Source organism: Zingiber officinale, chromosome 7A, assembly GCF_018446385.1.
Source record: "Zingiber officinale cultivar Zhangliang chromosome 7A, Zo_v1.1, whole genome shotgun sequence".
Taxonomy (NCBI): Eukaryota; Viridiplantae; Streptophyta; class Magnoliopsida; order Zingiberales; family Zingiberaceae; genus Zingiber; species Zingiber officinale.
Window position 1 is genome coordinate 130,022,307 of NC_055998.1, and position 27,410 is coordinate 130,049,716.

Genomic DNA, 27,410 nt, shown 5'->3' on the forward strand with positions numbered 1-27,410 from the left:
CTGGACGTCGAATGCACGGAGCAGGGTGTTGGCTGCACGGGGAAAGCAAAGTTATAGTAACCACATCAAAAAACAGAGCGAAGTAATTCAAGGGCAGACAAGACTCACCCAAGGAGCGAGGCAGCTCAGCAGAGGAGATGCGGCTCAGCCTGAAGAAGGACAGTACGCCCTCCGATAGCAGTCTCGTTAAGTCCAGCTGCCAGCATTTCAGTTGAGCCAGAGCTTCCGTGAAGAGGGGATCAATGCTGAAGTCCCCCATGTAGGGTGCCACAGGGAGGATTCGTTGCCAACGAGTAGGCCACTCCACAGCGGAAGGAAACTTAAGGAAAAAGTATTTATCCTTCCAAGTAGGTTCGGATGAGGGAATAGGACAGAAGAAGATGGTTCGAGTACGGACCTGGAAGCGAAACAATCCCTCACTGTACTGGCGACGAGTGAATAAGTAATGGAATAGGTGGGCAGACCAGGAGAGTTCGCAAACTTCACACAAGACCACAAACCCACATAGGATTCTTATGGAATTGGGGGTTAATTGACCCAGTGAGATTCGAAAATATCGACTTACATCCGAGAATAAAGGGTGAATGGGAAAGCGTAGCCCAGCGACAAACTGCTCCTTGTAAAAGGTGACGTATCCTCCTTGGGGGAGAGAAAGCCTGGTAGAGAATGTTAGGAATTATGATGTGAAAGTCATCTAAGATTTCATAAGTGAAACGAAGATCATCTAGATCTACACTCGCGAAGGAAGAAACTCAAGGGGGGGGGGGGGTAAACGATGTTAGGAAAGGCCATAGGAAGGATTGGGATGAGGCAAAGGACAAGAAGGTGAAGCAAAAGGCAGGAGGAAACGAAAGGCTGGGAGGAGCACGGAGCAAGCAAAAAGCGAGAGCAGAAGGAAAATGAAAAAGTTCCATGGGGTAGCGGAGGCGACCTATTTATAACCGGCATTCATGAGGGTATCATGGTCAAAGTGTCATCCAACGGCCCACAATAAAAGCGGTTTAAGGTACTCAAGCAAAAGGAGTCGTAGGATTATCACAGAAAACCAAACTAAGGGCGAGTGTGGGAGAGAGTAAATGACACGACATACGAGGGTCATCATGAGTTACCTCGGGAAAGAACGATAATGTAGTACGAAGCGTCGGAGGTCTTCGAGCTAGCTCGGAACACTATGTCATCAGAAGCCCGGGGCAAGGGCACCAGTCGGAATGCCATCATGGGCAAAACAGATCTGGGATCGGGGAATAAGAAATATAAAGAATTCTCAAGATAGAGATAGTGGCCTAGAGATTTCCTAAGCTCAAATAGTGTTAGATAACAACAGACCGAGGGATTTCCTAAAGTTAAATGACTTCGAACAAAAGTAGATTCTGAATGTCTACACATTAAATATTTTACATCATGGCTGGGGGCCTGGAGGAAGTACATCGCTCGAGGGAGGTATAGGAGGAGCCAGGAAGTCGTCATCAGCAATAAAGGACGAGAAGGCTTCATTAGAAAGTTCTTGCATCAAGCGGGCTCTGTCTAAGAAGTCATCCGAGGGGGCAAAGCGAAGAAGTCCTTATTCAAATAATTGGCGTACGGCACCCACGCCCCCATAGCAGAGCATCAAATCGATTGGATTGTCTATCTTCTTCCGGAAGAATGAAGACTTAACGTAGGAAATTCTATAGGCTCTGAGGCGATCGTTTTCGCCTGACCTTAGGTTTAACAAAATTCAATATTTAATTTCCTAAAATAACATTAGGTTTAACCAAAAGGAACAATCGAATAACAAGATCAAAATAAAATAAAAGAAACACAACTTCAAATATCTAATCCGAAAATCTAGAATCATATGCCTCTTGTGTTTAGATTCATACAAAGAAAAACTAGTATGATGCAGAAAATAATTACTAGTTATACCTTTCTTTGTATGCAACAACCTCTTGATCTTCTACCGTATTTCTCTTCTTATCTCGGACGTTGTGTGGGCAACGATCTACCGAAATAAGAACCACCCAAGGCCTTCTTCTTCCTCACCAAGTTTCGGTCACCAAGACTCCGCCAAGGATGTAGAGGTTCGGCCACCACCACCAAGCTCTAAGGGATGCAAGAAACAAAACCTCCTTTCTCTCCTTCTTCTCCTAGCTAGAACCGACCACCAACAAGAGTTCCAAGAGAGGGATGAAACCGACCACTAAAGAAGAAGAGAAGAAAAAGCTCTAGGGCCAGCCACCACAAAGGAAGAGAGGGAGGAAAATAGAATAGAGTTGTTAGTCATGAAAGCACCCCTACCCCCTCTTTTATAATCCTTGGTCTTGACAAATAAGGAAAATTTAAATAAAAAACTTCCTTATTACTTTGCCATGAAAAGAAAATTTTAATTAATTAAAACCAATTTCCTTTTCTTAAATCAAGTGGTCGGCCACCTCATAGCTCCTAAGCAAGGAAAGTTTTAACACAAAATTAAAACTTCCTAATTTATTTCTAGAAATTTTAAAATAAAAATTTCTCTAATAATTTTTCCCTTTAAGGTTGGTTATAAAAGGAATTTTATAAATTAAAATTTTTCTATTAAAACATGTGGATGATTTCCAAAAAGAAAAATTATCTTTAAAATTAAAATCTCCTTACAATCTACAAATAAGGAAAGATATCAAATCTTTTCTTAATCTTTTGTAGAAACTTATAAAAGGGAATATTTAATTTTAAACTCTCTTTTTAAATCATGAACATGGTTACAAAAAAGGAAAATTTTATCAAAATTAAAATCTTCCTTTCAATTTACAAATAAGGAAAAATATCAAATTTTTTCTTAATCTTTTGTACAAAGCTATAAAAGGAAAGATTTAAATTTTAAACTCTCTTTTAAAACCATGGAATCCATATAAGAAAAATTTTAAAAATAAAATTCTTTTAATTTTATTGTGGTCGACCACCTAAGCTTGGACTCAAGCTAGGGCCGGCCACCACTTGGTTCATCCAAGGATTAACTTAGTCGGCCCCTTGCTTGGGCTCCAAGCAAGACTTGGTCGGCCACCTTAGGATGGGTATAAAGGTGGATATAGGTGGATATAATACTTTATAAATAAGAGGCTACGATAGGGACCGAGAGGAGGAATTGGTTTTGGTCTTCCGATAAAATTAAGCTTCCCGTGTTCGCCCCGAACACCCAACTTAATTTCATCAATAATAATTCATACCACTAAAGAATTATTATTGAATTACCGCATCAATTCCAAATTACATTTTGGGCTCCTTCTTATCATGAGTGTGTTAGTCTCCTTTAAGATGTCGAATGTCCATTAATTAAATGAGTTACTGACAACTCTCTTTAATCAATATCTTAGTTCAAGAGTAGTACCACTCAACCTTATCGTCATGTCAGACTAAGTCCACCTGCAGGGTTTAACATGACAATCCTTATGAGCTCCTCTTAGGGGTATTATCAACCTAGATTATTAGGACATAGTTTCTTTTTATAATCAACAACACACACTATAAGTAATATCATTTCCCAACTTATCGGGTCTATTGATTTATCGAGATAAATCTCACCCTTTGATAAGTCAAAGAAATAAATACTAAATATATGTGTTTGTTATTATATTAGGATTAAGAGCACACACTTCCATAATAACTAAGGACTTGTTCTTTTATTAAATCAGTATAAAAAAAACTTACCTTAAATGGTCCTGCTCAATACACTCAGAGTGTACTAGTGTAATTTATCAGTCAAGACAAATTAATACCTAATTACACTACGACTATTCCAATGGTTTGTTCTTTTCCATCTCAGTCGTGAACTACTGTTTATAATTTATAAGGAATTGATAACATGATCTTTTGTATGTAACCCCACACACCATGTTATCTACAATATAAATTAATCGAACAACTACACTTAACTTATAAATGTAGATATTTAACCAATATGATTCTTATTTCTAAGTAAATATTTATACAAAAATCTAGGCTTTTAATATACATTCCAACGATTATTAGCTTAAGGGCTTAATCACTAAATCCAGGAAACAAATGCACTGTTCAGAGGAAGAGAAAGACATCAAGTAGAGCATGTGAACTGGCATCAATGTCAATTTGGGGGATAATTAATGCGAAGATAGAACTGAGTCTCAATACGATTCATACCAAGAAGCACTTGTTACCCTTGTAGACTCTTTGCCTGTCTTGCTCATGTTGTCTTGTTAGCTTAGTTGTTATACATATGGATTATATGTTATTTTATATGGTGGTCTTATAAACGGATATCATTTCATGTGACTTTATATGAAATAATGGAGGATAATGGTTTCTGAAGTATAACATAATTTAGCTTTTATCATTGTGATTTCTGGTAGATTGCTGGTATACTTAGAGATGATAGATAGTTTGATTCCTAATCTTATCTTAAGACATGGTGAACACAAGGCATAACATGATATAACACTGAATGAATAACTTGTTCATGATGAGTCAATTATTGAGGTTAAGGTAGTTGCAGATAATGATTCTCTTGAATATAAGGCATTCAGCCTATCAGATGAACTGAACCATAAAAGTTGTACTGATTTTCTCTCCTAGATCCACAAGTTGAGGATGCCATATATATTCCTTAGCTTAACACATGGTGAGAATAAGGTATGCAAATGATGATTCACTTGTGGTGGCATGCACGTAGTTTTCTCTACAAGAGTATATGTTGCCCCATCAATGAGAATGAGCTAGTGCTACCTGATGTGTGGGGGCATGCACGTAGTGCCACTATTTATAAAAATATGAGGGAGTACAAAGGTAACACCCACAATACGAGAGTCCACCAACACTTGTTTGATTACAAATTTAGCAGCTGAATCATAAACTGTTTAGCAGCTGCAAATTGCAGTTTAATTTTTGTAAATACTTGGTTACTGATGGGTGTTGCATATTACTTGAATATTGGGCTTAATTTAGTATATATAGGTACATACTAAAATTTGCCTAACTAAAGTTAACCATATCATACTGTTATATTAGATGTCTAAGTAAATTTATTCATTAAGTTGTTCATGAATTACAAACTTTGTTCACACATTGTGCCACTAACCCCACACCTAAAATGAACTGAACTCTCTGATCTATAGACCATGCATTCATTCATACACAGTATGGAGCTAACATCAACCTAACTTTAAAACATCATAATATTAATATCCAATCAAGTCAATTGTAGTGTATAAATGATGGATAAACTAATCTAATAGAGTTCAAGCATGATCATATATGGTAGAGGGAGAGGGCAGCTAGCCTGGTTTATTACTAGACTACCACAGGCATTGAGTCTAGTACATGCACACAATTACCTTGCCATCAATCCTAAATTTCCAGCTTCACTTCGACTGTTTGCAGAGTTAATTACTACCAATAATTTATCCTATTTAGCCAGGGGAAGTGTTTTTGGCTCTGGACCAGCATGCAAAAAAAAAAAAAAAAAAAAATCCAGGCACCGAGCTTTGATCTAATTGATTTAAAACTATTCTACTGGAAGGTAATAGAAGGAAAAACAGAGTAAGTCACTTAATATCTCCTTACATCAAGACCAACTTTCATTAGATTTGATTACATCTTAACCAACCCAATTTGAAAATATATACTTTATATAAAGTTGCTCCCTCCTATTTAAGGATCACTCACAGAACAGCTGATTTCAGAAGCTTCTATGTTTCAAGGAAAGGCCTCTCAACAGCAAGGCTTTCCTAGAGGTTTCGAGTATCAAAGAAACTTGTAAAAATCCTTAACAGGTAGAGAGAGGTATGCTGATGGCTATTCGAGAAGAAACCCTCACCTACCTTGACATGTACCATATGCTTGCTCACAGACTTTTATGTAAACGGTAGGTTCATTAAACAACTGGTTCTCGGTCCAACACATGATGAACACCTATTTAAGCACAAGCACCTTTTTGGCTTTTCTCCATGATAATTGAGTCACCTTCTTAGAGTTAATTGCTTCATACTCCAAACAAACTGCTCAACTATGCTCTTCTGGACACTATACTTCACCTTAATCACTGCGATCATACTCCCTGCAACTCAAGCTCACAGGAAGCTCACCCCGGACTACTACGACGACATGTGCCCACAGGCGCTGCCCACCATCCGAGTCATGGTGGAGACGGTCGTTGGGATTCAGCCACGCATGGGCGCGTCGCTGGTGCGGTTGCACTTCCATGACTGCTTCGCCAAGGTAAGCTTGCAGGTTAAGTATTTGGAGAAATGCAATGGATGCAAAAAATAACGTCGTGTCTTGGTGATTGAGCAGGGTTGCGATGGCTCGGTGTTGTTGGATGACTCGCCAACTATGGTCGGGGAGAAGACGGCGGCGCCGAACAACAATTCTCTGCGAGGGTTTGAGCTGGTGGACGAGATAAAAGCTACGTTGAACGTTGCGTGCTTTGGAAATGTTGTTTCCTGTGCTGATATCTTGGCCATCGCCGCCAGGGACTCGGTAGTAGCGGTAACGATTTGAACACATTAACCAATCACATAACGAGGGCATTGATTCAGATTTTCCATTTTTTCCCCCCAAAACAAAAAATTGAGTGGAAAAATTTATTCTTGAAAAAAATGCGACTAACAGATTTGAAGTTTCAAGGTCTAACCTTCTTTATGAAGGAAGTTCACAGCGAACTTTTGACGAACACTTAAGGCGCCTGCACTTGCAGCTAGGTGGAAGCTCCTACGAAGTGCTCCTCGGCCGGCGAGACTCGACCTGCGCTAGCAAAGCCGAGGCGAACTCCAACATCCCGTCGCCGTTCTCCAACTTGACGGAAATGCTCTCCAAGTTCCAAGCCCACAACCTCTCCGCCGAGGACCTCGTCCTCCTCTCGGGGGCGCACACCCTCGGATTCGCCAAGTGCAAGACCCTCCGCAACCGGATCTACAACGAGACTTCCACCATCGACCCCGACTTCGCCCGATCCCTAAAGGCGAAGTGTCACCGGGCGGCGGGCGGCAGCGACGACGAGGAGCTGTCGCCGCTGGATGAAACCCCCGCAGCGTTCGACGCGGGGTACTACCAGATGCTTACTCAGCGCAAGGGGATGCTCCACACGGACCAGGAGCTGTTCAAGGGCGACGGGAGCGAGATCGACCGGCTGGTGAAGAGGTACGCCGAGGACGCCGGGGCGTTCAAGGAGGGCTTCGGGGAGGCGATGGTGAGGTTGGGGAGCATCAAGCCGTTGACAGGGAGAGAGGGCGAGGTCCGCGAGAACTGCCGGGTGGTGAATCGCCGATGAATTCTTCTTCTTCTTTCCTCTGTTTCGGCACAATGTTTGGGGCTCAATTTTCCCCCCTTCTCCTCCCCTCTGTTTTCTCATTCAAATCGCGGTCAAATCGGACGGCTAGCAAAGAGTGTGGAGGAGTGCGATGTTTTCATGTGATTGTAAAAATCATTATTTATATGTAGTTTTTTATGTTTCGAATAAACATTATAAGACAAAAAATGAACAACTTTGTAGTTTGAACACTGAACCCCAACGGTGTTATTAACAAGAACTAACCAACCGAACTAAACACGGTTGACATTGAGAATAAACCAATGCTTTTAAATTCTATATAAATTATAAATAAAAATTATTAAAATAAAAATTCCAATGGCCCATGCAGCTCTCGAACACACGGCTTTCGAATCGTGCTCTAACCAACTGAGATAATGGGCATTTGTTGTTAATGTTTGTAATATATTTTATATATTAAAATAGAAAATAAAAAATTAAATGGCCTATGCAGGTTTCGAACCTGCGACCTTCGCGTTATTAGCACGACGCTCTAACCAACTGAGCTAATAGGCCATGTTATTATGTTTTTCTAATACATTTTAATATATAAAATATATAAATAAAAAATTTAAAATGGCCCATGCAGGTCTCGAACCTGCGACCTTCGCGTTATTAGCACGACGCTCTAACCAACTGAGCTAATAGGCCGTTTTGATTCCAAATGTAATATTTAAGATTATATAAATTTTAATCTGATAAAATTGAACCACTTTTAATCGTGCCGCCTTAAATTAAATATTTCAAATCGTGAAATTAAATGAAGGAGTGGTTCATGTTAGCCCACTATTATTAATGGAAGTCAGATGGAATTCTTTTTATTACTGATTGCCATTTTCGCACAAGAATTAAACGGATTTTTTTCCAATTCCACTCGTGTTGGATTATGGTTCCAAAATCGCAGCGGATGCCTAGCAACGAGCTTGCAGTCTGCTCACGAGTTTGTCGGCTGCTCGGATTTGAGCTCACAACCTGGTTATCAGTATGTGGCCTGATCACCAGCTTATCAGTCATATCCCGAGAAAGGATCAGACCATATACTTATCAGTCATAAGCCAGGGTCATTCCTCCCATCCTCTGGAATAAACTGGCCATAAATGACCTACTGCTTAGTCCTTACAAGTTACAACCATGCTCAACAGCAAGGAAACCTACTGCTTAGTCCTTACAAGTTACAACCATGCTCAACAGCAAGGAAACCTACTGCTTGGTCCTTATAACCATGCCCATTGGAAAACCTTGTCACACAGAAACAAAAGCAACACACACGTACACTGATTCACAAAAGAGAAATAGTATTCCATAAAGAAGATAAAGCAAGAGAGGAGAGACAACAGGAATCAGAAAGCAGAACCTTTTGTGAACCCTTGAGCGTTGGCTTTGGCTCATCAAAGGCGATAAGAGGACAAGCAAAGGCCCCTGTAGCACAAGGCAGAGGAGGAGGAGGAGGAACATGCATGCACCATGCATGAAACAGCTCCAACACCTCTTCTTTTCTTTTTTTTTCCATTTGCCCTCCATGTGTTTGGTCCTACACCTATGCTGCTATCCAATCTTTCGGCTACACAAATTATCTCTGGCTTTCTTTCTCTTTGTTTCTGTGACTTTGTATGCCATTTGATGCGTACATTAGTTGATAACGTCTATAACTTCCAACTGTAAGGCAAAGGAAAAAATTCTCTTTCCCTGCGTTTCACTATCAACTTGCATGAATGAGGCTACTGTTACTCTTTCAGGTTACATTCCAACTGTAATGCCTTTCTTTCTCTGTTTCTTTTATCGATTACCTAGAAATCTAGTGAGGTTGTGGTGGAGCCGAGGAGATGGCCGTTGCTGGAGCTGTTTCTAACATGATTTTCGCCATTGTTAAACAGATCGAGCATGAAGGAGGAAGACTTTCTGGTGGGTGAAGCAAATGGGCTATCTGGCAAATTGTGCTCCACGCTGCAGCCAAGTTATGGTGTAAGATGAAGCTTTGTATCGAAATGAAAACGTAACAAACACATTCTTCTGTAATTAACCTTGGTTGAAATTCACTATCGTCACTGGAGGAGGCTGCCATGGCAGCAGATTCTTCCTTGTCATTCTTCAATGAGCTACTGCTGCTGCTATTGGTGCTACAATTGCAGCTACTGTCCACATTGTTTACGGGCTGATTAGCGGCGAAGGATGTAAGGGAGTTGATGAAGGCGAGAGGAGCCGAAGAAATGCTTCGGTTCTCGTGGGCGAGGAGTTGCAGATCTATGAATCGTCTCCCTTGCAGCTCGATAGCGCGCTGCACCTCTGCTGCCTGTTGTCGCTCCTCTAGCTTTCTTCTCAGCAACAGCTCCTGGCTGCTGCTGTTGCAGAACATCCTTGCTCCTGATGTGTAACACGCAGGACAAATACTTCATGAGATGAGAATGGAGAAGCACGATGGAAAAAGAAAGAACGAATGAAGAGATTAACCGAGCAAATCAAGGTCTCGGGCTTCTCTAGCATCCGAGGCAGTAGGAGTCGTGCACCCATAGAAGTCGCTCCTCTCAGCTTGCTGCTGCTTCCTGAATTCAAGAGTGCAAACGAACGCCATTGGATTAGCAATATCTTGAACAGATCGAGACAGGGGGATAATCTCTTGAAGAGTACCTGAACTTGTCGGGCACTTTGCCTTTCTCCTTGTAGGGCTTGACAAGCACACGGGACTCACAGACGAAGTGAGGGTTCCCCTTCGCCAAAATCAACTTCACGGTCTCCGGGTAGAGGAAGGTCACAAAGCCAAACATCCTCTTCTGCTGATAGGGGATTCGCACGTCTTGTACTGGTCCGTAGATGCTACAAATCCCAGGAGTTTGATGTCTTTTAGGAATGGAATTTGAGAACTCCACGAACAAGTAGGAAGGATCGGAAGAAGGAGGTTATCACCGACCTGAAGTAGTTGGAGACGTCGCCCTCCCTAAAGGTGCTGTCTGCTGGGAAGGTCAAGTAGATCTGCCTGGAACTAGGATTCAGCAGCAAGTCGATTCTTGATCTGCTGAGGAAATTGTGGGCGTCGTCGGTTGCCAGCATCAGCGATGCCGCCACGGCGGTTGCCCTGTGGAGATTTGGGACGCCTTTAAGAGACGTCGCAAAAAGATTACAGTCGTTTAGATGTGAAAAGGTGGTACCTTTGGCTCTCAATTTGCTGCTGCTGAAGCAAGAGGTTGAGGGGATCGGTGGAGGGCGACAACGGGGACGGAAGAACGGAGCCCGACGGAGAGTAGGGGAACGCGGAAGCCTTGAGCTGCGAAGCGCCGCGCATACTCTGGCTCTTCGACCTTAGTAAGGACTCCTGGCATGGCTGCTCCACCGTCGCGCCCATCTTGGTGTTGACCCTCGTTGCGACTTTATCTGGGAGGCCTTCGAGGAATCGGCAGGCGGCGCCGCTCTTGCAGTAGCGCCGAGGGAAGTAGAGGCCAGGCTCCAAGCCGAGACCGCTGGCGTTGTCGCCGAGATCGAGGTCGGCGGCAGCGGCGTTGACAACGGGGGCAATCTGCTGATGACGGTAGCGATTGGACCCCAGTCCCATCCCATAATGGAAGCCAACGGCGTCGACGTTGCTACAAGGGCTCTGACAGTCGATGTCGGAGTGGAACACGTCGTCGCCGCCGCCACTGAGCTTGGAGGCGACGGAAAGCGTGTGTTTGCAATAAGGCGAGGGGTTGAGGCCTCCCGAGAAGGCGAGCTGGTCGAGGTGAAACTCATCAGCAAGGTCAGCGTCGCCGTCGCCGCCACCGCCAACAGAGAAACCCGACGCGTTGACATTCTTAGAGCAAACGCGCTTGTCCAGTGACCCGCTGAAACCACCATTAGCACTGTTCAAGCGGGAGAACCCAGCTGGAGACGCAGGCCAATTAGAGGGGGAAAACAGACCAGAGTTGGAGTTCTGGCGGAGTAGAATGGGGGAGGGGGAAGGGGAAGGGGGAGGAGAGGCGGCGGAGGCGGCCTCGGCGAGGCCCAGCTCCTTCCGGGCCCTAAGAACGAGAGCGTGGAGGAGCGTCTCGGGGCCCAAAGCGAGGCGGATGACCTCCTGCTCGCCGTTCTCCTGCAGCAGCAGCAGGCCCATAATCTTATGGGCGTTCTCCGGGTCCAAGCTCCGCAACTTGGCGAACAAGATCCTTGTCGCCTCGTAAGCGTCCATGGCGGAATCACTTCCTTGGTCGGAGCGCACACCTCACGCCTTCTAGTTCCCTTTTCGGGACACTGCAGCCAATCAGAGGCATTAAAACCCGAGCTTAGCTCAGAGGAGCTGCCATTAATTGAAGATCACCGGAGAAGTGAAGAAGTAATGAGTAGAAAGAAGGAACTGCCAAAACTCTTCTCCGTCTCATTCTTCGGTTTCATGTTGTGGTTCTTAATTAAATGCTCTCGGCAGCTGTCAACTCCATCCCCAAATGCAAGAGGAAGATTTTTTCATTCTAGTCGCCAACAACGCCACCGCCTGCAATTACTTCACCCCTCTCTTCCTCCCCCAACTTGGACAGTGACGAGAGCTTGTGATGGATCTCAATCTGCTCAGATTGTCACTTTGATCGATCAAACACCTTCGCGCTTATCTTTTGTAGCCTTACCACCAAAATGGTCACAGACAGGAGGCCATTTACCATTTTCCCTGTTGCTGTTCTGGTCCTCCCCCTGTCCTTTCCAATTTGCAGTTATTGGCATCGTGTATTCAATCGATTAATTTGGAGAGTCCGAATTTCTTTATACATTTGTCCATTTTCATCCAATCAACCCTAAACACCTCCTCAGCAGCATAGCCATCACTCAAGCTTTGGATCCTCTTGATCGACTCGACTGCCGTCTGCAATAGAGGAAAAAAAATAGCACCGCCGGAGACAGATGTCTGGCTTCATCAGTCCTCAATTATTAGTTTGATTGTCGGAGTCATGAAAACTCTTCACAAGTTTAGTCAAATTATTATAAATTTACATAGAAAAGACAATGAACTATAAATTTAAAAGAAATGTCCTCTTATAAAAACGTGTGATGGTAGTCTCGCTATCAGAGTAATAATCGAATTTTAGTAATTTTTATTTAGCGGTAGAGGCCGAGGCAGAGATAGATTCAATGGTAGAGGTTATGGAAGAGGTAGACTCGAAACTAGTAGATTAACATGCCAACAAAAAGATGATAGACTACAGACGTAAGTAAAAGAAACTATTAGTGACCTCAAGAATACGTTGAAACTTTTCTGCCTGCACCCAAAATTTATCATATTTAAATTCGCCTAACATTAAAAGTCTAATGGACTGAAATAAAAATTTAATAGATTGTAGGAGAAAATTGAATTTATTTTTGTAAAACTTCGTGCTTTAATACCTCAATTTGGATCGGGAGGGAGAAACTGAGTGCGAGCAAGCGAGATCGCGACGGAGATCGATCTCCACCTCGTCGCCTTCGCGTTCCTCTCTCGTTCTCATTCCGCGTAAGAAAGCTGGATCCGTCGCAAGAGACGCCGTTGAAGGCGCCGACGCCGGCGCCTGCGTCGGCGTCCAACGGTCTCATCCGGTACCGGTCGCCGTCCGCACCGGAACTCAGCCGCGAACCCGTGGATCTCGAGGCCAAGATGAAGAGAGCGCGGCAGGAGTCCATCCCCGACAAGATCCATCGATATCGCGCTGTCGTCCTCGCCGTGACGGTGCCCCTCTTCCTGCTCTCCTTGTTCCTGTTCCTCATGCCTCGCACTCCCACGACCATCGCCGTTGTCAGGACGAAGCAAAGGCCTGGAGGGTATGCGGGATCTAAGAGCTACGCTGTTATATTTGACGCTGGGAGTTCCGGGAGTCGGGTTCATGTCTACTGCTTCGATGAGAATTTGAATCTCATGCACATAGGGGACGAGTTGGAGCTCTTTGAACAAGTAATGATCAAAATTTCTCTATTTTTTTTATATATCATGTGTTTTCTTTAATTTACTCGGCTTTTACTTTTCTAAGCATTTCAAGCATGAACTGATTGTTTCAGAGTTGATTTCGTAAAAAAAAAAAAAAAATTAGATCTGAGATTCGGGTTCTAGTCTTACATGGATGCACAACATTATGAGGAAAAAAATGCTGATGAATCAACTATATGTTTCGACTCTGAACTTAACAAATAATGAAACAATTAAAAGTTAGAAAATAAGGCATTGAAATAGATTCAAGTATGAAGTAACCTTCAACATTCAACTTTTGTGGACTAACTACTTTTTTCAAGAAGAAAAATTAGAAAGTAAGGGATTGTAGTATAAGTTACTAGTATGAAGCAACCTCCAACATACATCTTTTCTGGACTAATTACTTTTACTCGCAGAGAAAACCAGGTTTGAGTGCTTATGCTGAAGATCCTCAACAGGCTGCAGATTCACTTGCTCCACTCTTGGAAAAAGCAGAGAGTGTTGTTCCGAAGGAATTGCGAAATAAAACACCTGTCAGAGTTGGGGTACTATTCGCTTCTTTCTACTATAGACAATGCATCAAAATTAAATTATGGACTTACTTCTTTCAATAATGCTCTTGAAGGCTACTGCAGGTCTTAGAAATTTGGGAACTGAAACGTCAGAACGAATTTTGCAAGCGGTATAAATACCAGCATTGTTCCTTATTAATACTAATGCTAATCAGAAAAAGATTTTCAATCATTTTATAAATACCAGTATAAATCTTAATGATAAGATTTGATTTACTTACATTAAAACTGTCTTCTTGAATTACTTGACTAATTTTAAATTTTATGTTGTCACTTTATTCTGGTTCATTTACACAGGTTAGAGAACTTCTTCAGCACAAAAGCTCACTTAAGTTCCAGCCAGATTGGGTGACTGTTCTTGATGGAACTCAGGAAGGTGCTTTTCAATGGGTATGCCTACTGCAACTTTATATGTTTATCAAACTCTGTTTTCACAACGTTGTTCTGAGCAGAGATAGGCAGTATTATATCTTTTTGAATATTTTGCAAAATTGGCAAGACACCTTTAACAGAGATTTATTGGACATTCTATTTTATTTTTATGGTTTTACATAGAAATAATAGATAAAGTGTCCTTTGTTTTTTTTTAAATTACACTAGCTAACATTTTATTTGCAAACTAGATCTTTGAAAGTTGTGGATGTTTTACTGGCCTTGAGTGGCAATGCCCATTCTGGATATTACAATTATAGCCCATGACTTCATGGTAGACATGTTAAAGCTGTCAGACTAATTGTAATGCTTATATAGTTTTGCATTACTTGTTTTTCTGAAATATATGGAAAATTGTTTGAAATATATATAAATTTGATATTTACAGTTCATTTACTTGTGTTGAAGATATGCAGGTTGGAGGGGAAGTGCTATAAAAGATATACAGATAATAGAGCTCCATTTGATATACAAATAATAGAGCTCCATATGCAATTTTGTTATTCTTTCTCTCCCTCACCCTTACTTTCTGCCCAAGTAAATGGACACTTAATTACCTTCTTGTACGTTTTTACTTATCTTACTCTTCAATCTACATCTAGGATTATGTAAGATATTGTAGTGTCAAAAGCTTCAACTGACGTGGATTTTTTAATTTTCTATATTTGGAGTATCTATCCAAAAATAATTACAGATTAACTATAAATATTGAACAGGTCCTTTGTCTGTTAGCTTTCTCATTTCATAATTATATAATTTAATGGTAAGTATAGATTTGAATTAACAAGATATTAAATAGTTATCTAGTATTTAACTACTCAAACATGTAACTTTCTTTCATTCTATTACCTCAAATTTTCTTGTATTCTATCTTATAGCATGTTTGACATTATCAACTCCATCTAGTCATACAAGGTCAACATTGTTGATGCCTTGACTTCCATCTAATATTGTTCTCCTATTTGACATATATGGTTTTTTTTATGTCTTACAAAAGAAATGATTTTTTTAGGTGACAATTAATTATCTATTAGGAAGACTTGGAAAATCTTATGCAAATACAGTTGGAGTAGTTGACTTAGGAGGTGGGTCTGTTCAAATGGCTTATGCCATTTCAGAAGGGGATGATGAAAAGGCTCCAAAAGCCTTGAATGGAGAGGATTCGTACGTACAGAAATTGTTTCTTAAAGGAACTCAATACTACTTGTATGTCCACAGGTATGACCATTTCTTTTAATTGTCAGAACTGATTTTCTCTGTGATGTTACAGAGTTAAATCAGTAATGATTCTGAACTAATTGTGCATTTAAAATCTTAGATCGTCATAGTTGTGTTGTAGGCTAAATTAACTCAATGTCTTCCTTGCAGTTATCTGCACTTTGGTCTATTAGCATCTCGTGCTGAGATTCTGAAAGTCACTGATGAGGGCAACAACTGCATATTGGGTGGCTACCATGGTATATTATATACACATAATTAACATTGTATATTCTAGTCTGCTTATTCTTCTTTTTCCTCCACTTATATTTTGGAAGTAATTTAATGGTTATTTTAAAAATAATTTCACAGTTTTGAAGCATTTTTTCTACTTGTCTTCTATGTTTTCCATTGAGCAAAGCACAATCCAGTAAACTATTTTTGCCATGACATGTTTCCTCTCAATCATAGGAAAGACCATGTTACTTTTGCACTCTCCCGTGTTTATAAATTATTTTAAAACTCATGAATGGGGCTTCATTGTGAATACCACTTCTACGTTTGAATTCTGAAGATTTTTTTTTAGTAGAAACAGCTATACAAGACATTGTTAAATAGCAGACAATGTTACATGTATTTTGTATGGGAAAATATTCTGGTAGGAAGTTGCTCATATTTTTAGCTAGTACATATACCTATTGTGTAGGTTGCGAAGAATCCTACCTGTATCATTTATCAGTTTAAACTAGTAGACACATGTAAGGAACATAGGTGCTTATCACATCTCATCATTATCAAGAAAGCCAAAGTTAGCTGTTCAATTCATTAAGCTGGTCAGTATATCCATGTCCATATTTCTCTACATGATTCCTATCTCTTACATGATCTACTTAACATTAACCAACCTACGACCTGAATTTCCATAGCCTATACTGTATTATAAACCAATTGATGCTGGATGTTTTATTGGATTAACAATCCTTCTGCAGAATGTGAATGTGTGATTCACATATAGCTATAATTTGAGATTATTTTGGTTGTGGATTTTGTACTCGGATTTGCAGTTGCCAACTTGTCATAATTAAGCCACCAAAACTGGAAAATCATATCCATTGATAAGCTATATAAACTTGTCACATTGATAACTTCTCCATGGTTAGTACATCTTCAGTAGCCTAAGCCCTTTTTATCACATCTAGACAAGTTCCATTTTTTGTCACTTGAAAGGGTCATACAAATATGGTGATAAGACATACAAAGCATCTGCCTCATCGTCCGGTGCCAGCTTTTCCAAATGCAAGGACGATGCAATTAAGGCTCTTAGGAACAATGAACCAGCCTGCACGCACATGAAGTGTACATTTGGTGGCATCTGGAATGGTGGGGGTGGAGATGGGCAGAAAAATTTATTTGTAGCATCTTTCTTCTTTGACCGTGCTGCCGAGGTAACACTCTTACACAATGTTTTTCTTACAACTCAAATGTATACACGGCTGGTCCTCCACAAGTTCATATCTTCGTCTCGTCCTCATCAGGTTGGTTTTATAGATCGCGACAAGCCAATGAGTAATGTTAAACCTGCTGACTTCGAGGAGGCCGCAATGCGTGCTTGCCAGTTGAACGTTGAGGATGCAAAGGCAGCCTTTCCTCTTGTTCAAGCGGACAACCTTCCCTACCTGTGCATGGATCTCGCCTACCAGTACGCCTTACTAGTAGATGGGTTTGGTACGTGCATTTAACAACCATGGGCAATTGTTGTTTCGTTATGGTTCCGCAATATGTTCTCAACTCCTATTTCTTATTACCGCAGCCATAGATGCACAGCAAGATATTACACTGGTTAAGCAGGTGCCATACGGTGATGCCTCAGTTGAGGCGGCATGGCCGCTCGGCAGTGCTATCGAAGTAGCTTCATCATCATCATCATAAGCTTTTGGGATAATTTCAAGTAAATTCTTGACCTCATATTGCAGGAAGGAGTATTGGGGATATAAATCACATTCTTTTTTGTATTTTTATTTTTGCATTAAGATTCATTAGCTTATGATGGCGACTTAATAAAAGATATACAGAGCTTCGGTTTATAGATTTTCATGTTCAACTATCGCATTCAAATTGTATGAATTTTATTGTTGATTTGCCATTAACGAGCCCATTCACGTACACCAATCTGTTGATGTACTTCGTCTTTTAGATGTTGACAGAAATTGTTGGAGCTTCTCTTCCTAGTTGCTAGTCAAGTTGCTTGTATGTTAGGGTCCGTTTACTTGAGAGGAAGGGGAGTTTTGTTTGTGAATTTAAATTTCTCTGCGAAACCTTTTCACTAAAAAATTATTCGTCAAGTCCTCCCTCATCGATGATAGTAAACACAACCCCATAAGGGAATGATACTACTACAAACTCCGACACGTGTTCTTTCTGGAAGGCCTTTTCACGTCAACAACTCGATGGGGAAAGATTAAACTAACAAAATTCACATTTCTCACACACTACACGCGTCATACACATTTCGGTTCATCGAACCAATTTAAAGCCACCTATGAACATTCTGATTCAATGAACCAATGTAATCTCAAACCAAATCGAACCGGGCGGTCCATGCTCACGTCGCGGTCAAAAATCTCCGACACGAGTTAGTCGCGTCACGTGGTTCACGTGAGCGTTCCAGATCGCCAGCTCGGCGTGGAATCTTTTGCAGATAGAGGTCCGCCGAACCAGCGGTCTACTTCCACCACGTGTCTCGGTTGGTCCACCTGCGGTTGGTCGACCTTGGATTATGCACTCCGTGACATCAGCCTGATAGCGACACGTTCAACGTATCCATACCTGTTTTGACTGCTGAACCGAACAGGCCTTTGACGGTTTGACCCTTCCGATTCGGCACGTTTGCAACGAAGCTTCCTTCCCGGCTTCCTCCCATTCGCCACGTGGCGCTTTCTTGAGCCGCAAGATCCACGTTCCAACGCCACTAGATTTCGCTCTCGTTGCCGCTTTATATCTACTCCGCTCTCGCCTGCTTCATTCGCCGTCAAATTCAGCGGAAAAAAAAAGAGAGGGGAGAACCGGAGAAGCTTAGAGACTTCGATTAAGAGAAGAAATGGGAGTGGTGGCGAGGAGGAGAGACGCGGAGGCGGAACTGAACCTGCCGCCGGGGTTCCGCTTCCACCCGACGGACGAGGAGCTCGTCGTGCACTACCTCTGCAGGAAGACAGCCAGCCAGCGACTGCCAGTGCCGATCATCGCGGAGGTCGACCTCTATAAGTACAACCCGTGGGATCTTCCAGGTAGGAGCTCAATTAAAAATCCCATTTTAATGGTAATTTTCTTGCGTTTAGCTTTCGATTTGTGCTAATTGATGGCGGCGATGAGCAGAGAAGGCGCTGTTCGGGCAGCGGGAGTGGTACTTTTTCACGCCGAGGGACCGGAAGTACCCGAACGGGTCGCGGCCGAACCGGGCCGCTAGGAGCGGGTACTGGAAGGCAACGGGCGCCGACAAGCCGGTGGCGGCGCCAGGGACCGGCAAGGCGGTGGCGATCAAGAAGGCCCTGGTCTTCTACCACGGCAAGGCGCCGCGGGGCGTTAAGACGGACTGGATCATGCACGAGTACCGGATCGCCGACTCGAATCGCTCTCCGACCAAAAAGGGCGGCGGCGGCCTGCGAGTAAGTCACCACGCCATCTTAAAAATCAAATTTTTACTCCAATTCTCGCTGGAAAATACAATTTCGAAAAAACTAAACTAAGAAGGATCGTTCTTGATTCCAGTTAGACGATTGGGTGCTGTGCCGGTTGTACAACAAGAAGAACAGCTGGGAGAAAATGCAGAACCCCAAAACCGAGGCCGCCGCTGAGTCATCGGAGACCAACTCCGACAGCCTTCGAACCCCAGAATCCGACATCGAGCACGAAGGCTTCCCTCCCGACCTCGACGATCTAATGCAATATCGCCCGTCTGAAGTCCACAGTGGATTCGATCAATTTCTGACGCTGGACGAAAAGCAGCTCAAGGAGGAGACCGACTGGATGTTCCTGGACGACTTACACACTCCGTTCGCCGGCATCGAATCCATTGATGTGCTGAACCAGTCAGACTCCTACTTCCCGTCGACCTTCTCTCCGTTGTCGAAGTCGAGCTTGCCTCCATTTTGACATGAAATGGGTGGTAAGAAAACAGAGAACTCTGTTTTGTTTATAGATTATAAGGGTGGGTTAGGAGCTTAGGAAAGAGTGGATGAGAAAAGGGGTAGTGTAATGTAGCATTCGTTTTTGTTTTCCACCATTGTTTTTAGAATTTATAGTCTTATATTTTAATTAAAATATGTTGAAATATTAGGGATGAAGATTAGTGATAATTTTTTTTATATTTTAATTAGTGATAATTTTTTTTATATTTTAATTAGTGATAATTTTGTTTTCCCAACAAAAGTAACCTCGCATAATATGCAACTCATACCAGTAACGACCCTAAGCCATGACTCGCCCTAATACAAATCAACACGATCAACCACACCTCTATATTATATCATAACCTCTTTAGATCCCTTTCACTAAGGATAACCTCTTTAGATCCCTTTCACTAAGGATATCTGCAGTGAAAAGTTTATATCATCTAATTTATGTTATAAAATTTTCAATATAAATTCCTTTTCTACTATATCCCTTTTTCATTATATAGGTGGGATTTATAGTTTTTTTTATAGATCTGTATCAAAATCTTAGGACCAGGTTTATAAAAAAAATAATGGAGAGAGGATAAAGAGAGAAATTAAAAAAATGAAATTTTTAAAAGAGAAAAATTTTATAATAATAGAGAGTGATTTTTTAAAGAAATAAGATTTTTAATTTTTGATATGATACTAATATGGCAGAGTATAAATCTCTTTAAAAATTTACGACTATGAATACTCTAAATAGCCAAGAGAAATCTATCGAGTCTTTTATGAGAAACCAGATGGGTTTCTTAGATGTGAGGGATCAAAACTTGCTTATTCTTTTGTTGGGGAATAAATTTCTTATGCCATGTGGTTTAGATTCGGTGCGTGTAAATTAGATATATATTTTTGTTTCATTTAGCACATAATTATTGTATTATGATACAGGTTATAGTAAGCGAATTTAAAAAATAATGAGTCAAAATTAAAATGATGTGACGGTCAAAGTTATGATAAAATAATATTATGCACTTGGTCTTGTTAATCACCCAGTATCAAAATTCTTGGGTCCTGCTTGCACGGCTCTAAAGTAGGGTATTCAGATAAGACTGGTCGGATACACATCCAATCAAGTATAAGGACTCTAGAGTTTTACTCTGAAACTAAAGAAATAATGCACTTGGGCAATAAAAAGCTGATTAGGCTCAAAGGAGCCCGATCAGATGAAAGACCGTTTGAACTCTAGGCACTTGAGTCTTATGGATCTCTTAATATACGATTGGCTGGATAAAGATCGGTCGAACAAAAGACTCTCTGTGTACGCCCGGCCGGATAAAATTCGACGGGCTCAAAGACACTTAGCCTCACAAAGATCTTAATATACGATTAGTTGGATAAAGGTCGGTCGAAAATAAAGCTCTCTGTGTACGCCCGACCGGGCAAAGTCCGGTCGTGCTCAAAGACACTTGGCCTTAAAAAGATCTTAATATGCAATCGGTCAAATAAAGGTTGGTCAAACATAAGACTTTCCGTGTATGCCTGACCGGGCAAAGTCCGGCTGGGTTCAAAGACACTTGGCCTCACAAAGATCTTAACACACGATCGGTCGGATAAAGGTCGGTCGAACATAAGACTCTCTATGTACGTCCGGTCGAACAAAGTTCGGCCGGGCTCAAAGACACTTAGTTTCACAAAGATCTTAATATACGATCGGTTGGATAAAGGTCAATTGAGCATAAGTCTCTCTATGTACGTTGGTCGAACAAAGTCCGACCGGACTCAAAGACACTTAACCTCACAAAGGTCTTAATATACGATCGGTCAGATAAAGGCTGGTCGAACATAAGTATTAGGATGTATACTAAAAGCCTAGCTTTTGGTATAAATATTTATCTAGAAATAAGAATTACATTGGTCAAATGTCTACATTTATGATAAATGTAGTTGCTCAATTAATTTATATTGTAGATAACATGGTGTGTGGTGTCACACACAGAAGATCATGTTATCGGTTCCTTATAAATTATAAACAGTAGCTCACGACCAAGATGGAAAGGAACAAATCATTGGAAGGTCGTAGTGTAATTAGGTAGTAGTTTATCTTAACTATATAATTACACTAGTACACTTAGAGTGTATTGAGTAGGACCATTAGAGGTCGTTTCTTTTATACTGACTTTATAAAGGAACTGATCCGGCGGTAAGAATGGGGGACCCACTTCCTGAAGGGTCCCATCCTGAGGACGGATGGAGGGCTGACTAAGCGGGTAATGGCCGCGTTAAGCAGTTGAGCAGGTCCGAGCGGAGTCAGAGATAACCCAGCCATAGGCTTGGGTTTCCGACGCCAAGGCGGGAGGACTGAATGGCCGAGCGGGTGTCTGCCCGGCTGGAACCGAAGGGCCGAGCGGGTGGTCCGTTCGGCCAGGGAAAGGGCGAGGATACAAAGGTTAGCCGAGCGGCCTATTCGTTCGGCTCGGGATATGGGATGTCAGCAAAGGCATGTCTGATGATTATGCCGTACACAAGATTGCACGATAGAGGGTCTTGCCGTTACATCATGGAGAGGTTGATACAGTAGCGGTATGGCCTTATGGATGCCCTTCTGACAGACCCATACCTGGGCATGGTCGAAAGCAGGTGATTGCTTTGATTGGCGCGCCCAGGCTCCTTCGAGAGGTCTATATAAGGTCTCCATTTCTTCACCGGAGGTACGCTGGTCTGAATCTAGGAAGCCACCTCTTTGTTATTCCTCGCCTGACTTGAGCGTCGGAAGGCCGTCGCCGGGACACCCCTCCCGGCTCGGTTTTGTTGCAGGTTCGCTGGAGCATTCGAGGATCCAGCAGGGAGCGCCACATCCCCAGCGTCCGTTGACTCCTGGTTCGGACAGGATCAATTTGGCGCCGTCTGTGGGAACGCACCTGCATCCGAGCAGAGGCAATGGACGAGGCTGGAAGAATACATACCGTGGCACTCTCACAAGAAGAGTTGGACGCTATAGTCGAGGCGAGGGCAGCCAAGATAGTGGCGCAGCAAAAGGAGAAAGCACAGGCTGAGCGAGCGCAACAGCAAACCTCGGCTTCAGCAGGCCGGGCGGCGCAAGCAGACCGCCCGGAATATGTTTCAACAGGAGGGTTCCCTCAGGCACTCTTCCGTACTCCCCCAGAAATCGCGCCCGCTCACGGGGAGCAAGGATCTTCATCTGATGAGCCTCCCGTTCGGGATCATAGGAAGGGCAAAGCTCCCCGAGCGAACGCACCGCCCGAGCAGGTTCACCGACAGTTCTCTGAAGCCATACATCGGGATTCGTTATACACCACCGCCGATCGGAGCTTACAATGGGACGACCGACCCCGACGATCATTTGGGGAAGTTCGACAGCATCGCCACCTTGTATCAGTACTCCGATGGCATAAAGTGCCGGGTATTTCTCACCACTCTATCGGAATCTGCACATAGGTGGTTTCGGAGGTTGTTGGACGGCTCTATCACTAGTTTCCAGGAGTTCCGAACGGCATTTCTTCATCACTTTGCGAGCAGCCGACGTTATCAAAGGACAAGCGTCAGCCTGTTCACCATCAAACAAGAACCAAGAGAATCTCTCCGGGCGTATATACAGAGATTTAATCAGGTAGCGGTGGATATCCCCACAGCCACCTCGGAGACAATGGTAAACGCATTCACGCAAGGCCTCGTGGAAGGGGACTTCTTCCGCGCGCTCATTCGCAAACCGCCCAGAGACTACGACCACATGCTACACCGGGCGAATGAGTATATAAATGTGGAAGAGGCGAAGGCTGCCCGACGGAAGGGAACTCATGCCGAACGTCCGACCCAAGCCGAACGGAAGCAGCCCGCTGCCCATCAGCCACCAAGGGGACCAAGAGTTAAGGCATCCCGGGCACATCATGCGAAGTCCCCGGTGGTCCAAGAGGTAGCGACCGAGCAGTCAAAGATGAGGAAAAAGAGGGTATGAACCTCAATGTTTTGCTCTTTCCATAATACTGACTCCCACAACACCCGCGACTGTCGGGGCCTGCCTTCAATCACCCATCCCGTACGACGGGGTGGCCCTCGCCGAGCGCCTTCACCCGACCGCCGGCAGCGGCATCAAGAGTCCGGTCGGCGAACATATAGGAGATCTCCCGAACAGCGTTCCCCTCCAAGGCATGAAGATCGTTCTCGGTCCAATGAGCGACCTAGGCAGTCCGCTCGGGAAGAGGAGAACAGAAACAACACCTCCCGAGGAGAAATCAATATTATTGCGGGTGGGCCGACCGGAGGAGATTCACACAGGGCAATAAAGGCAAGCGCTCGGCAGCTCAGAATCCATGAGGTGGGTTGCAGCCAAGAAAAGGCGAGCGGACCCGAGATCAGTTTCGGGCCCAAGGATCTTGAGGGAGTTGAAGTGCCGCATGATGATGCCCTTATTATCAAAGCGGTGATAGCCAACTACACCATCCATCGTATCTTCATTGATACTGGCAGCTCGGTCAACATCATCTTCAGGAAGGCTTTTGATCAACTACAAATCGATCAAGCCGAGCTGCTGCCCATGACAACCCCCCTCTACGGGTTTACGGGCAACGAGGTTCTCCCGGTCGGACAGGTAAGACTGGCTATCTCCTTGGGGGAAGAACCGCTCCGGAGAACAAGGACAACAAACTTTGTGGTGGTCGACTCCCCTTCATCCTACAACGTGATACTGGGGCGACCGACATTAAGCGAATTCCGAGCTGTTGTGTCGACGTTCTACCAGAAGATCAAATTCCCAGTCGAGGACAAGATCGGTGAAGTACAAGGAGATCAGTTGGCCGCTCGGAAATGCTATGTGGAAATGGTCCGAGTCGAATCCAGCGCAGCGCGAAAGGCTCCACGGATCGAGGAAACAAATTATTCCCAAGGCATTCTGTGTTCATAGCCGAACCGTTAGTTCTACGAAGGCCCCGAGCTGGTCAGCCGGAGGTATATTGTACGAGCCAAAGGCTCGATGGGATAAATCCCGTGCCACTCGGCCGGGAGTATGTTAACCGAGCCCCAAGCTCGATGGGAAGACCCCGTGCCGCTCGGCCGGGAGTATATTAACCGAGCCAAAGGCTCGATAGGAAGACCCCGTGCCGCTCGGCCGGGAGCATATTAACCGAGCCCCAAGCTCGATGGGAAGACCCCGTGCCGCTCGGCCGGGGTGTATTAGCCGAGCCAAAGGCTCGATGGGAAGCCCGTGCCGCTCGGTCGGGAGTATGTTAGTCAAGCCAGAAGCTCGATGGGAAGACCCCGGACCGTTCGGGCGGAGGTATATTGATCGAGCCGCACGCTCAAGGATTGAAGGCCCCGAGCCATTCGGCCGGAGGTATATTGAACGAGCTGCACGCTCGAAAAAACGAAAGCCCCGAGCCGCTCAGCCGGAGGTAAATTATCGGAGCCAAGCACTTGACGACGAAGGCCCCGAGCTGCTCAGCCGAAGGTATATTGTACGAGCCAAAGGCTCGATTCCGAAGACCCTGTGTCGTTCGGCCAGGTAAACGTTGTCCAAACTAGGCTTAAAAGCCCGACGAGCTCCGTCGTTAAAGATCGAGAGTCGCGCCGACCGGCTATAAATATCCGCGCCGACGAGCTCCGTCGTTAAAAATCGAGAGACGGTCCGGCGTCTATAAACCCTCCGGCCGGGAAACCGGGAGACGAGCCAGCGTCTATAAATCCCCGAGCCGAAGACCGACGAGCTCCGTCGTTAAGAGGATGGGTGATTTAAATATCGGACCGACGAGCTCCGTCGTTAAAGATCGAGAGCCGCGCCGACCGGCTATAAATATCCGCGCCGACGAGCTCCGTCGTTAAAGATCGAGAGCCGCGCCGACCGGCTATAAATATCCGCGCCGACGAGCTCCGTCGTTAAAAATCGAGAGCCGCACCGACCGGCTATAAATATCCGCGCCGACGAGCTCCGTCGTTAAAGATCGAGAGACGGTCCGGCGTCTATAAACCCTCCGGCCGGGAAACCGGGAGACGAGCCGGCGTCTATAAATCCCCGAGCCGAAGACCGACGAGCTCCGTCGTTAAAGATCGAGAGCCGCGCCGACCGGCTATAAATATCCGCGCCGACGAGCTCCGTCGTTAAAGATCGAGAGCCGATCGGCTATAAATATCCGTGCCGACGAGCTCCGTCGTTAAAGATCGAGAGACGAGCCGGCGTCTATAAATATCCGCGCCGACGAGCTCCGTCGTTAAAGATCGAGAGCCGCGCCGACCGGCTATAAATATCCGCGCCGTCGAGCTCCGACGTTAAAGATCGAGAGACGGTCCGGCGTCTATAAACCCTCCGGCCGGGAAACCGGGAGACGACTCGGCGTCTATAAATCCCCGAGCCGAAGACTGACGAGCTCCGTCGTTAAAGATCGAGAGCCGCGCCGACCGGCTATAAATATCCGCGCCGTCGAGCTCCGATGTTAAAGATCGAGAGACGGTCCGGCGTCTATAAACCCTCCGGCCGGGAAACCGGGAGACGACTCGGCGTCTATAAATCCCCGAGCCGAAGACCGAAGAGCTCCGTCGTTAAAGATTGAGAGCCGCGCCGACCGGCTATAAATATTCGCGCCGACGAGCTCCGTCGTTAAAGATCGAGAGCCGCGCCGATCGGTTATAAATATCCGCGCCGACGAGCTCCGTCGTTAAAGATCGAGAGCCGCGCCGACCGGCTATAAATATCCGCGCCGGCGAGCTCCGTCGTTAAAGATCGAGAGCCGCGCCGACCGGCTATAAATATCCGCGTCGACGAGCTCCGTCGTTAAAGATCGAGAGCCGCGCCGACCGGCTATAAACATCCGCGCCGACGAGTTCCGTCGTTAAAGATCGAGAGCCGCGCCGACCAGCTATAAATATCCGCGCCGTCGAGCTCCGACGTTAAAGATCGAGAGACGGTCCGCCTATAAACCCTCCTACGGAAATGAGACGACTGTGTCTATAAATCCTCGAGTCAAGACCCGAACTCCGTCGTTAAAGATCGAGAGCCGCGACCGGCTATAAATATCCGCTCCCGAGCTCGACGTTAAAGATCGAGAGACGGTCCGGCGTCTATAAACCCTCCGGACCGGGAGACGACTCGGCGTCTATAAATCCCCGCGGAAGACCGACGAGCTCCGTTAAAGATCGAGAGCACCGACCGGCTATAAATATCCGCTAATACGAGCCGACGAGTTAAAGATCGAGAGCCGCGCCGACCGGCTATAAATATCCGCGCCGTCGAGCTCCGACGTTAAAGATCGAGAGACGGTCCGGCGTCTATAAACCCTCCGGCCGGGAAACCGAGAGACGAGCCGGCGTCTATAAATCCCCGAGCTGAAGACCGACGAGCTCCATCGTTAAAGATCGAGAGCCGCGCCGACCGACTATAAATATCCGCGCCGACGAGCTCCGTCGTTAAAGATCGAGAGCCGCGCCGACCGGCTATAAACCCTCCGGCCGGGAAACCGGGAGACGAGCCGGCGTCTATAAAAACCGAGCAGAAAACCGACGATCACCGTCGTTAAAAATCGAGTCGGTCCGGCGACTATAAATACCCCGGGCGGACGAATGAATATCAGGGAATAAGAAACCGTGGAAACCACAAATATTAAAACATTTAGGCCCGCTCGGACGCTGGTCCTTCGATACTTGGCGTTTGTTGACTTTACACAGGCTAGATACGTGCAGAGCGAGTAGGCCCTCCCGTTCGGACTTTGTTTAATGGGTTAAGCTGATCGGCCGCGTGACGGAGAACACTTAGAGCATGACTGACTCTAAGCATAAATGTTCAGCAAACAGAAGAATATTATGGATAATGATCAGGAAGACGCAAGCAGAGACATAATTGCATTAAAGGGAAAGCATGTCGAACG

General features: G+C 44.6%; 4 protein-coding genes and 2 non-coding genes across 6 annotated transcripts; 3 read left to right on the forward strand and 3 right to left on the reverse strand.

Moving 5' to 3' along the window:
- The first annotated feature begins 5,677 nt into the window (after nucleotides 1-5,677).
- LOC122002549 (cationic peroxidase 1-like) lies at nucleotides 5,678-7,394 on the forward strand. Its single transcript, XM_042557749.1, has 3 exons — nucleotides 5,678-6,207; nucleotides 6,283-6,477; nucleotides 6,686-7,394. The coding sequence occupies exons 1-3, from the start codon at nucleotides 5,998-6,000 to the stop codon at nucleotides 7,256-7,258; spliced, it is 978 nt and encodes a 325-aa protein (XP_042413683.1). The 5' UTR covers nucleotides 5,678-5,997; the 3' UTR covers nucleotides 7,259-7,394.
- A 345-nt stretch (nucleotides 7,395-7,739) lies between these two features.
- Nucleotides 7,740-7,813, reverse strand: TRNAI-AAU. The gene has a single exon. It is a non-coding gene; the product is annotated as a tRNA-Ile (tRNA).
- A 61-nt stretch (nucleotides 7,814-7,874) lies between these two features.
- Nucleotides 7,875-7,948, reverse strand: TRNAI-AAU. Its single transcript has one exon. It is a non-coding gene; the product is annotated as a tRNA-Ile (tRNA).
- A 624-nt stretch (nucleotides 7,949-8,572) lies between these two features.
- On the reverse strand, nucleotides 8,573-12,121 carry LOC122002550 (zinc finger CCCH domain-containing protein 53-like). Its single transcript, XM_042557750.1, has 6 exons — nucleotides 10,441-12,121; nucleotides 10,203-10,367; nucleotides 9,923-10,108; nucleotides 9,746-9,837; nucleotides 9,319-9,658; nucleotides 8,573-9,241 (listed from the first exon to the last, which is right to left on the reverse strand). Exons 1-6 carry the CDS (start codon nucleotides 11,451-11,453, stop codon nucleotides 9,085-9,087), a joined length of 1,953 nt encoding a protein of 650 aa, XP_042413684.1. The 5' UTR covers nucleotides 11,454-12,121; the 3' UTR covers nucleotides 8,573-9,084.
- A 513-nt stretch (nucleotides 12,122-12,634) lies between these two features.
- On the forward strand, nucleotides 12,635-17,492 carry LOC122002551 (probable apyrase 1). Its single transcript, XM_042557751.1, has 9 exons — nucleotides 12,635-13,175; nucleotides 13,607-13,735; nucleotides 13,816-13,872; nucleotides 14,060-14,152; nucleotides 15,207-15,412; nucleotides 15,563-15,651; nucleotides 16,619-16,836; nucleotides 16,927-17,116; nucleotides 17,202-17,492. The coding sequence occupies exons 1-9, from the start codon at nucleotides 12,882-12,884 to the stop codon at nucleotides 17,318-17,320; spliced, it is 1,395 nt and encodes a 464-aa protein (XP_042413685.1). The 5' UTR covers nucleotides 12,635-12,881; the 3' UTR covers nucleotides 17,321-17,492.
- A 901-nt stretch (nucleotides 17,493-18,393) lies between these two features.
- On the forward strand, nucleotides 18,394-19,760 carry LOC122002553 (NAC domain-containing protein 67-like). The gene is made up of 3 exons (XM_042557752.1): nucleotides 18,394-18,675; nucleotides 18,764-19,053; nucleotides 19,157-19,760. Exons 1-3 carry the CDS (start codon nucleotides 18,489-18,491, stop codon nucleotides 19,538-19,540), a joined length of 861 nt encoding a protein of 286 aa, XP_042413686.1. The 5' UTR covers nucleotides 18,394-18,488; the 3' UTR covers nucleotides 19,541-19,760.
- Nucleotides 19,761-27,410: the final 7,650 nt, after the last annotated feature.

What these genes read in the sequence shown, in the direction of transcription:
- LOC122002549 (XM_042557749.1), top strand. Translation starts at nt 5,998, where the DNA reads ATGCTCTTCTGGACACTATACTTCACCTTAATCACTGCGATCATACTC. An exon ending in TCCATGACTGCTTCGCCAAG is followed by an intron (nt 6,208 to 6,282) that starts GTAAGCTTGCAG and finishes GTGATTGAGCAG; the next exon opens with GGTTGCGATGGCTCGGTGTT. An exon ending in CCAGGGACTCGGTAGTAGCG is followed by an intron (nt 6,478 to 6,685) that starts GTAACGATTTGA and finishes CTGCACTTGCAG; the next exon opens with CTAGGTGGAAGCTCCTACGA.
- LOC122002550 (XM_042557750.1), bottom strand. Translation starts at nt 11,453, where the DNA reads ATGGACGCTTACGAGGCGACAAGGATCTTGTTCGCCAAGTTGCGGAGC. An exon ending in CAGCAAATTGAGAGCCAAAG is followed by an intron (nt 10,368 to 10,440) that starts GTACCACCTTTT and finishes AAATCTCCACAG; the next exon opens with GGCAACCGCCGTGGCGGCAT. An exon ending in CCGAGACCTTGATTTGCTCG is followed by an intron (nt 9,659 to 9,745) that starts GTTAATCTCTTC and finishes GTTACACATCAG; the next exon opens with GAGCAAGGATGTTCTGCAAC.
- LOC122002551 (XM_042557751.1), top strand. Translation starts at nt 12,882, where the DNA reads ATGAAGAGAGCGCGGCAGGAGTCCATCCCCGACAAGATCCATCGATAT. An exon ending in CAGAACGAATTTTGCAAGCG is followed by an intron (nt 13,873 to 14,059) that starts GTATAAATACCA and finishes TCATTTACACAG; the next exon opens with GTTAGAGAACTTCTTCAGCA. An exon ending in TCTTTGACCGTGCTGCCGAG is followed by an intron (nt 16,837 to 16,926) that starts GTAACACTCTTA and finishes CGTCCTCATCAG; the next exon opens with GTTGGTTTTATAGATCGCGA.
- LOC122002553 (XM_042557752.1), top strand. Translation starts at nt 18,489, where the DNA reads ATGGGAGTGGTGGCGAGGAGGAGAGACGCGGAGGCGGAACTGAACCTG. An exon ending in CAACCCGTGGGATCTTCCAG is followed by an intron (nt 18,676 to 18,763) that starts GTAGGAGCTCAA and finishes GGCGATGAGCAG; the next exon opens with AGAAGGCGCTGTTCGGGCAG. An exon ending in AGGGCGGCGGCGGCCTGCGA is followed by an intron (nt 19,054 to 19,156) that starts GTAAGTCACCAC and finishes TCTTGATTCCAG; the next exon opens with TTAGACGATTGGGTGCTGTG.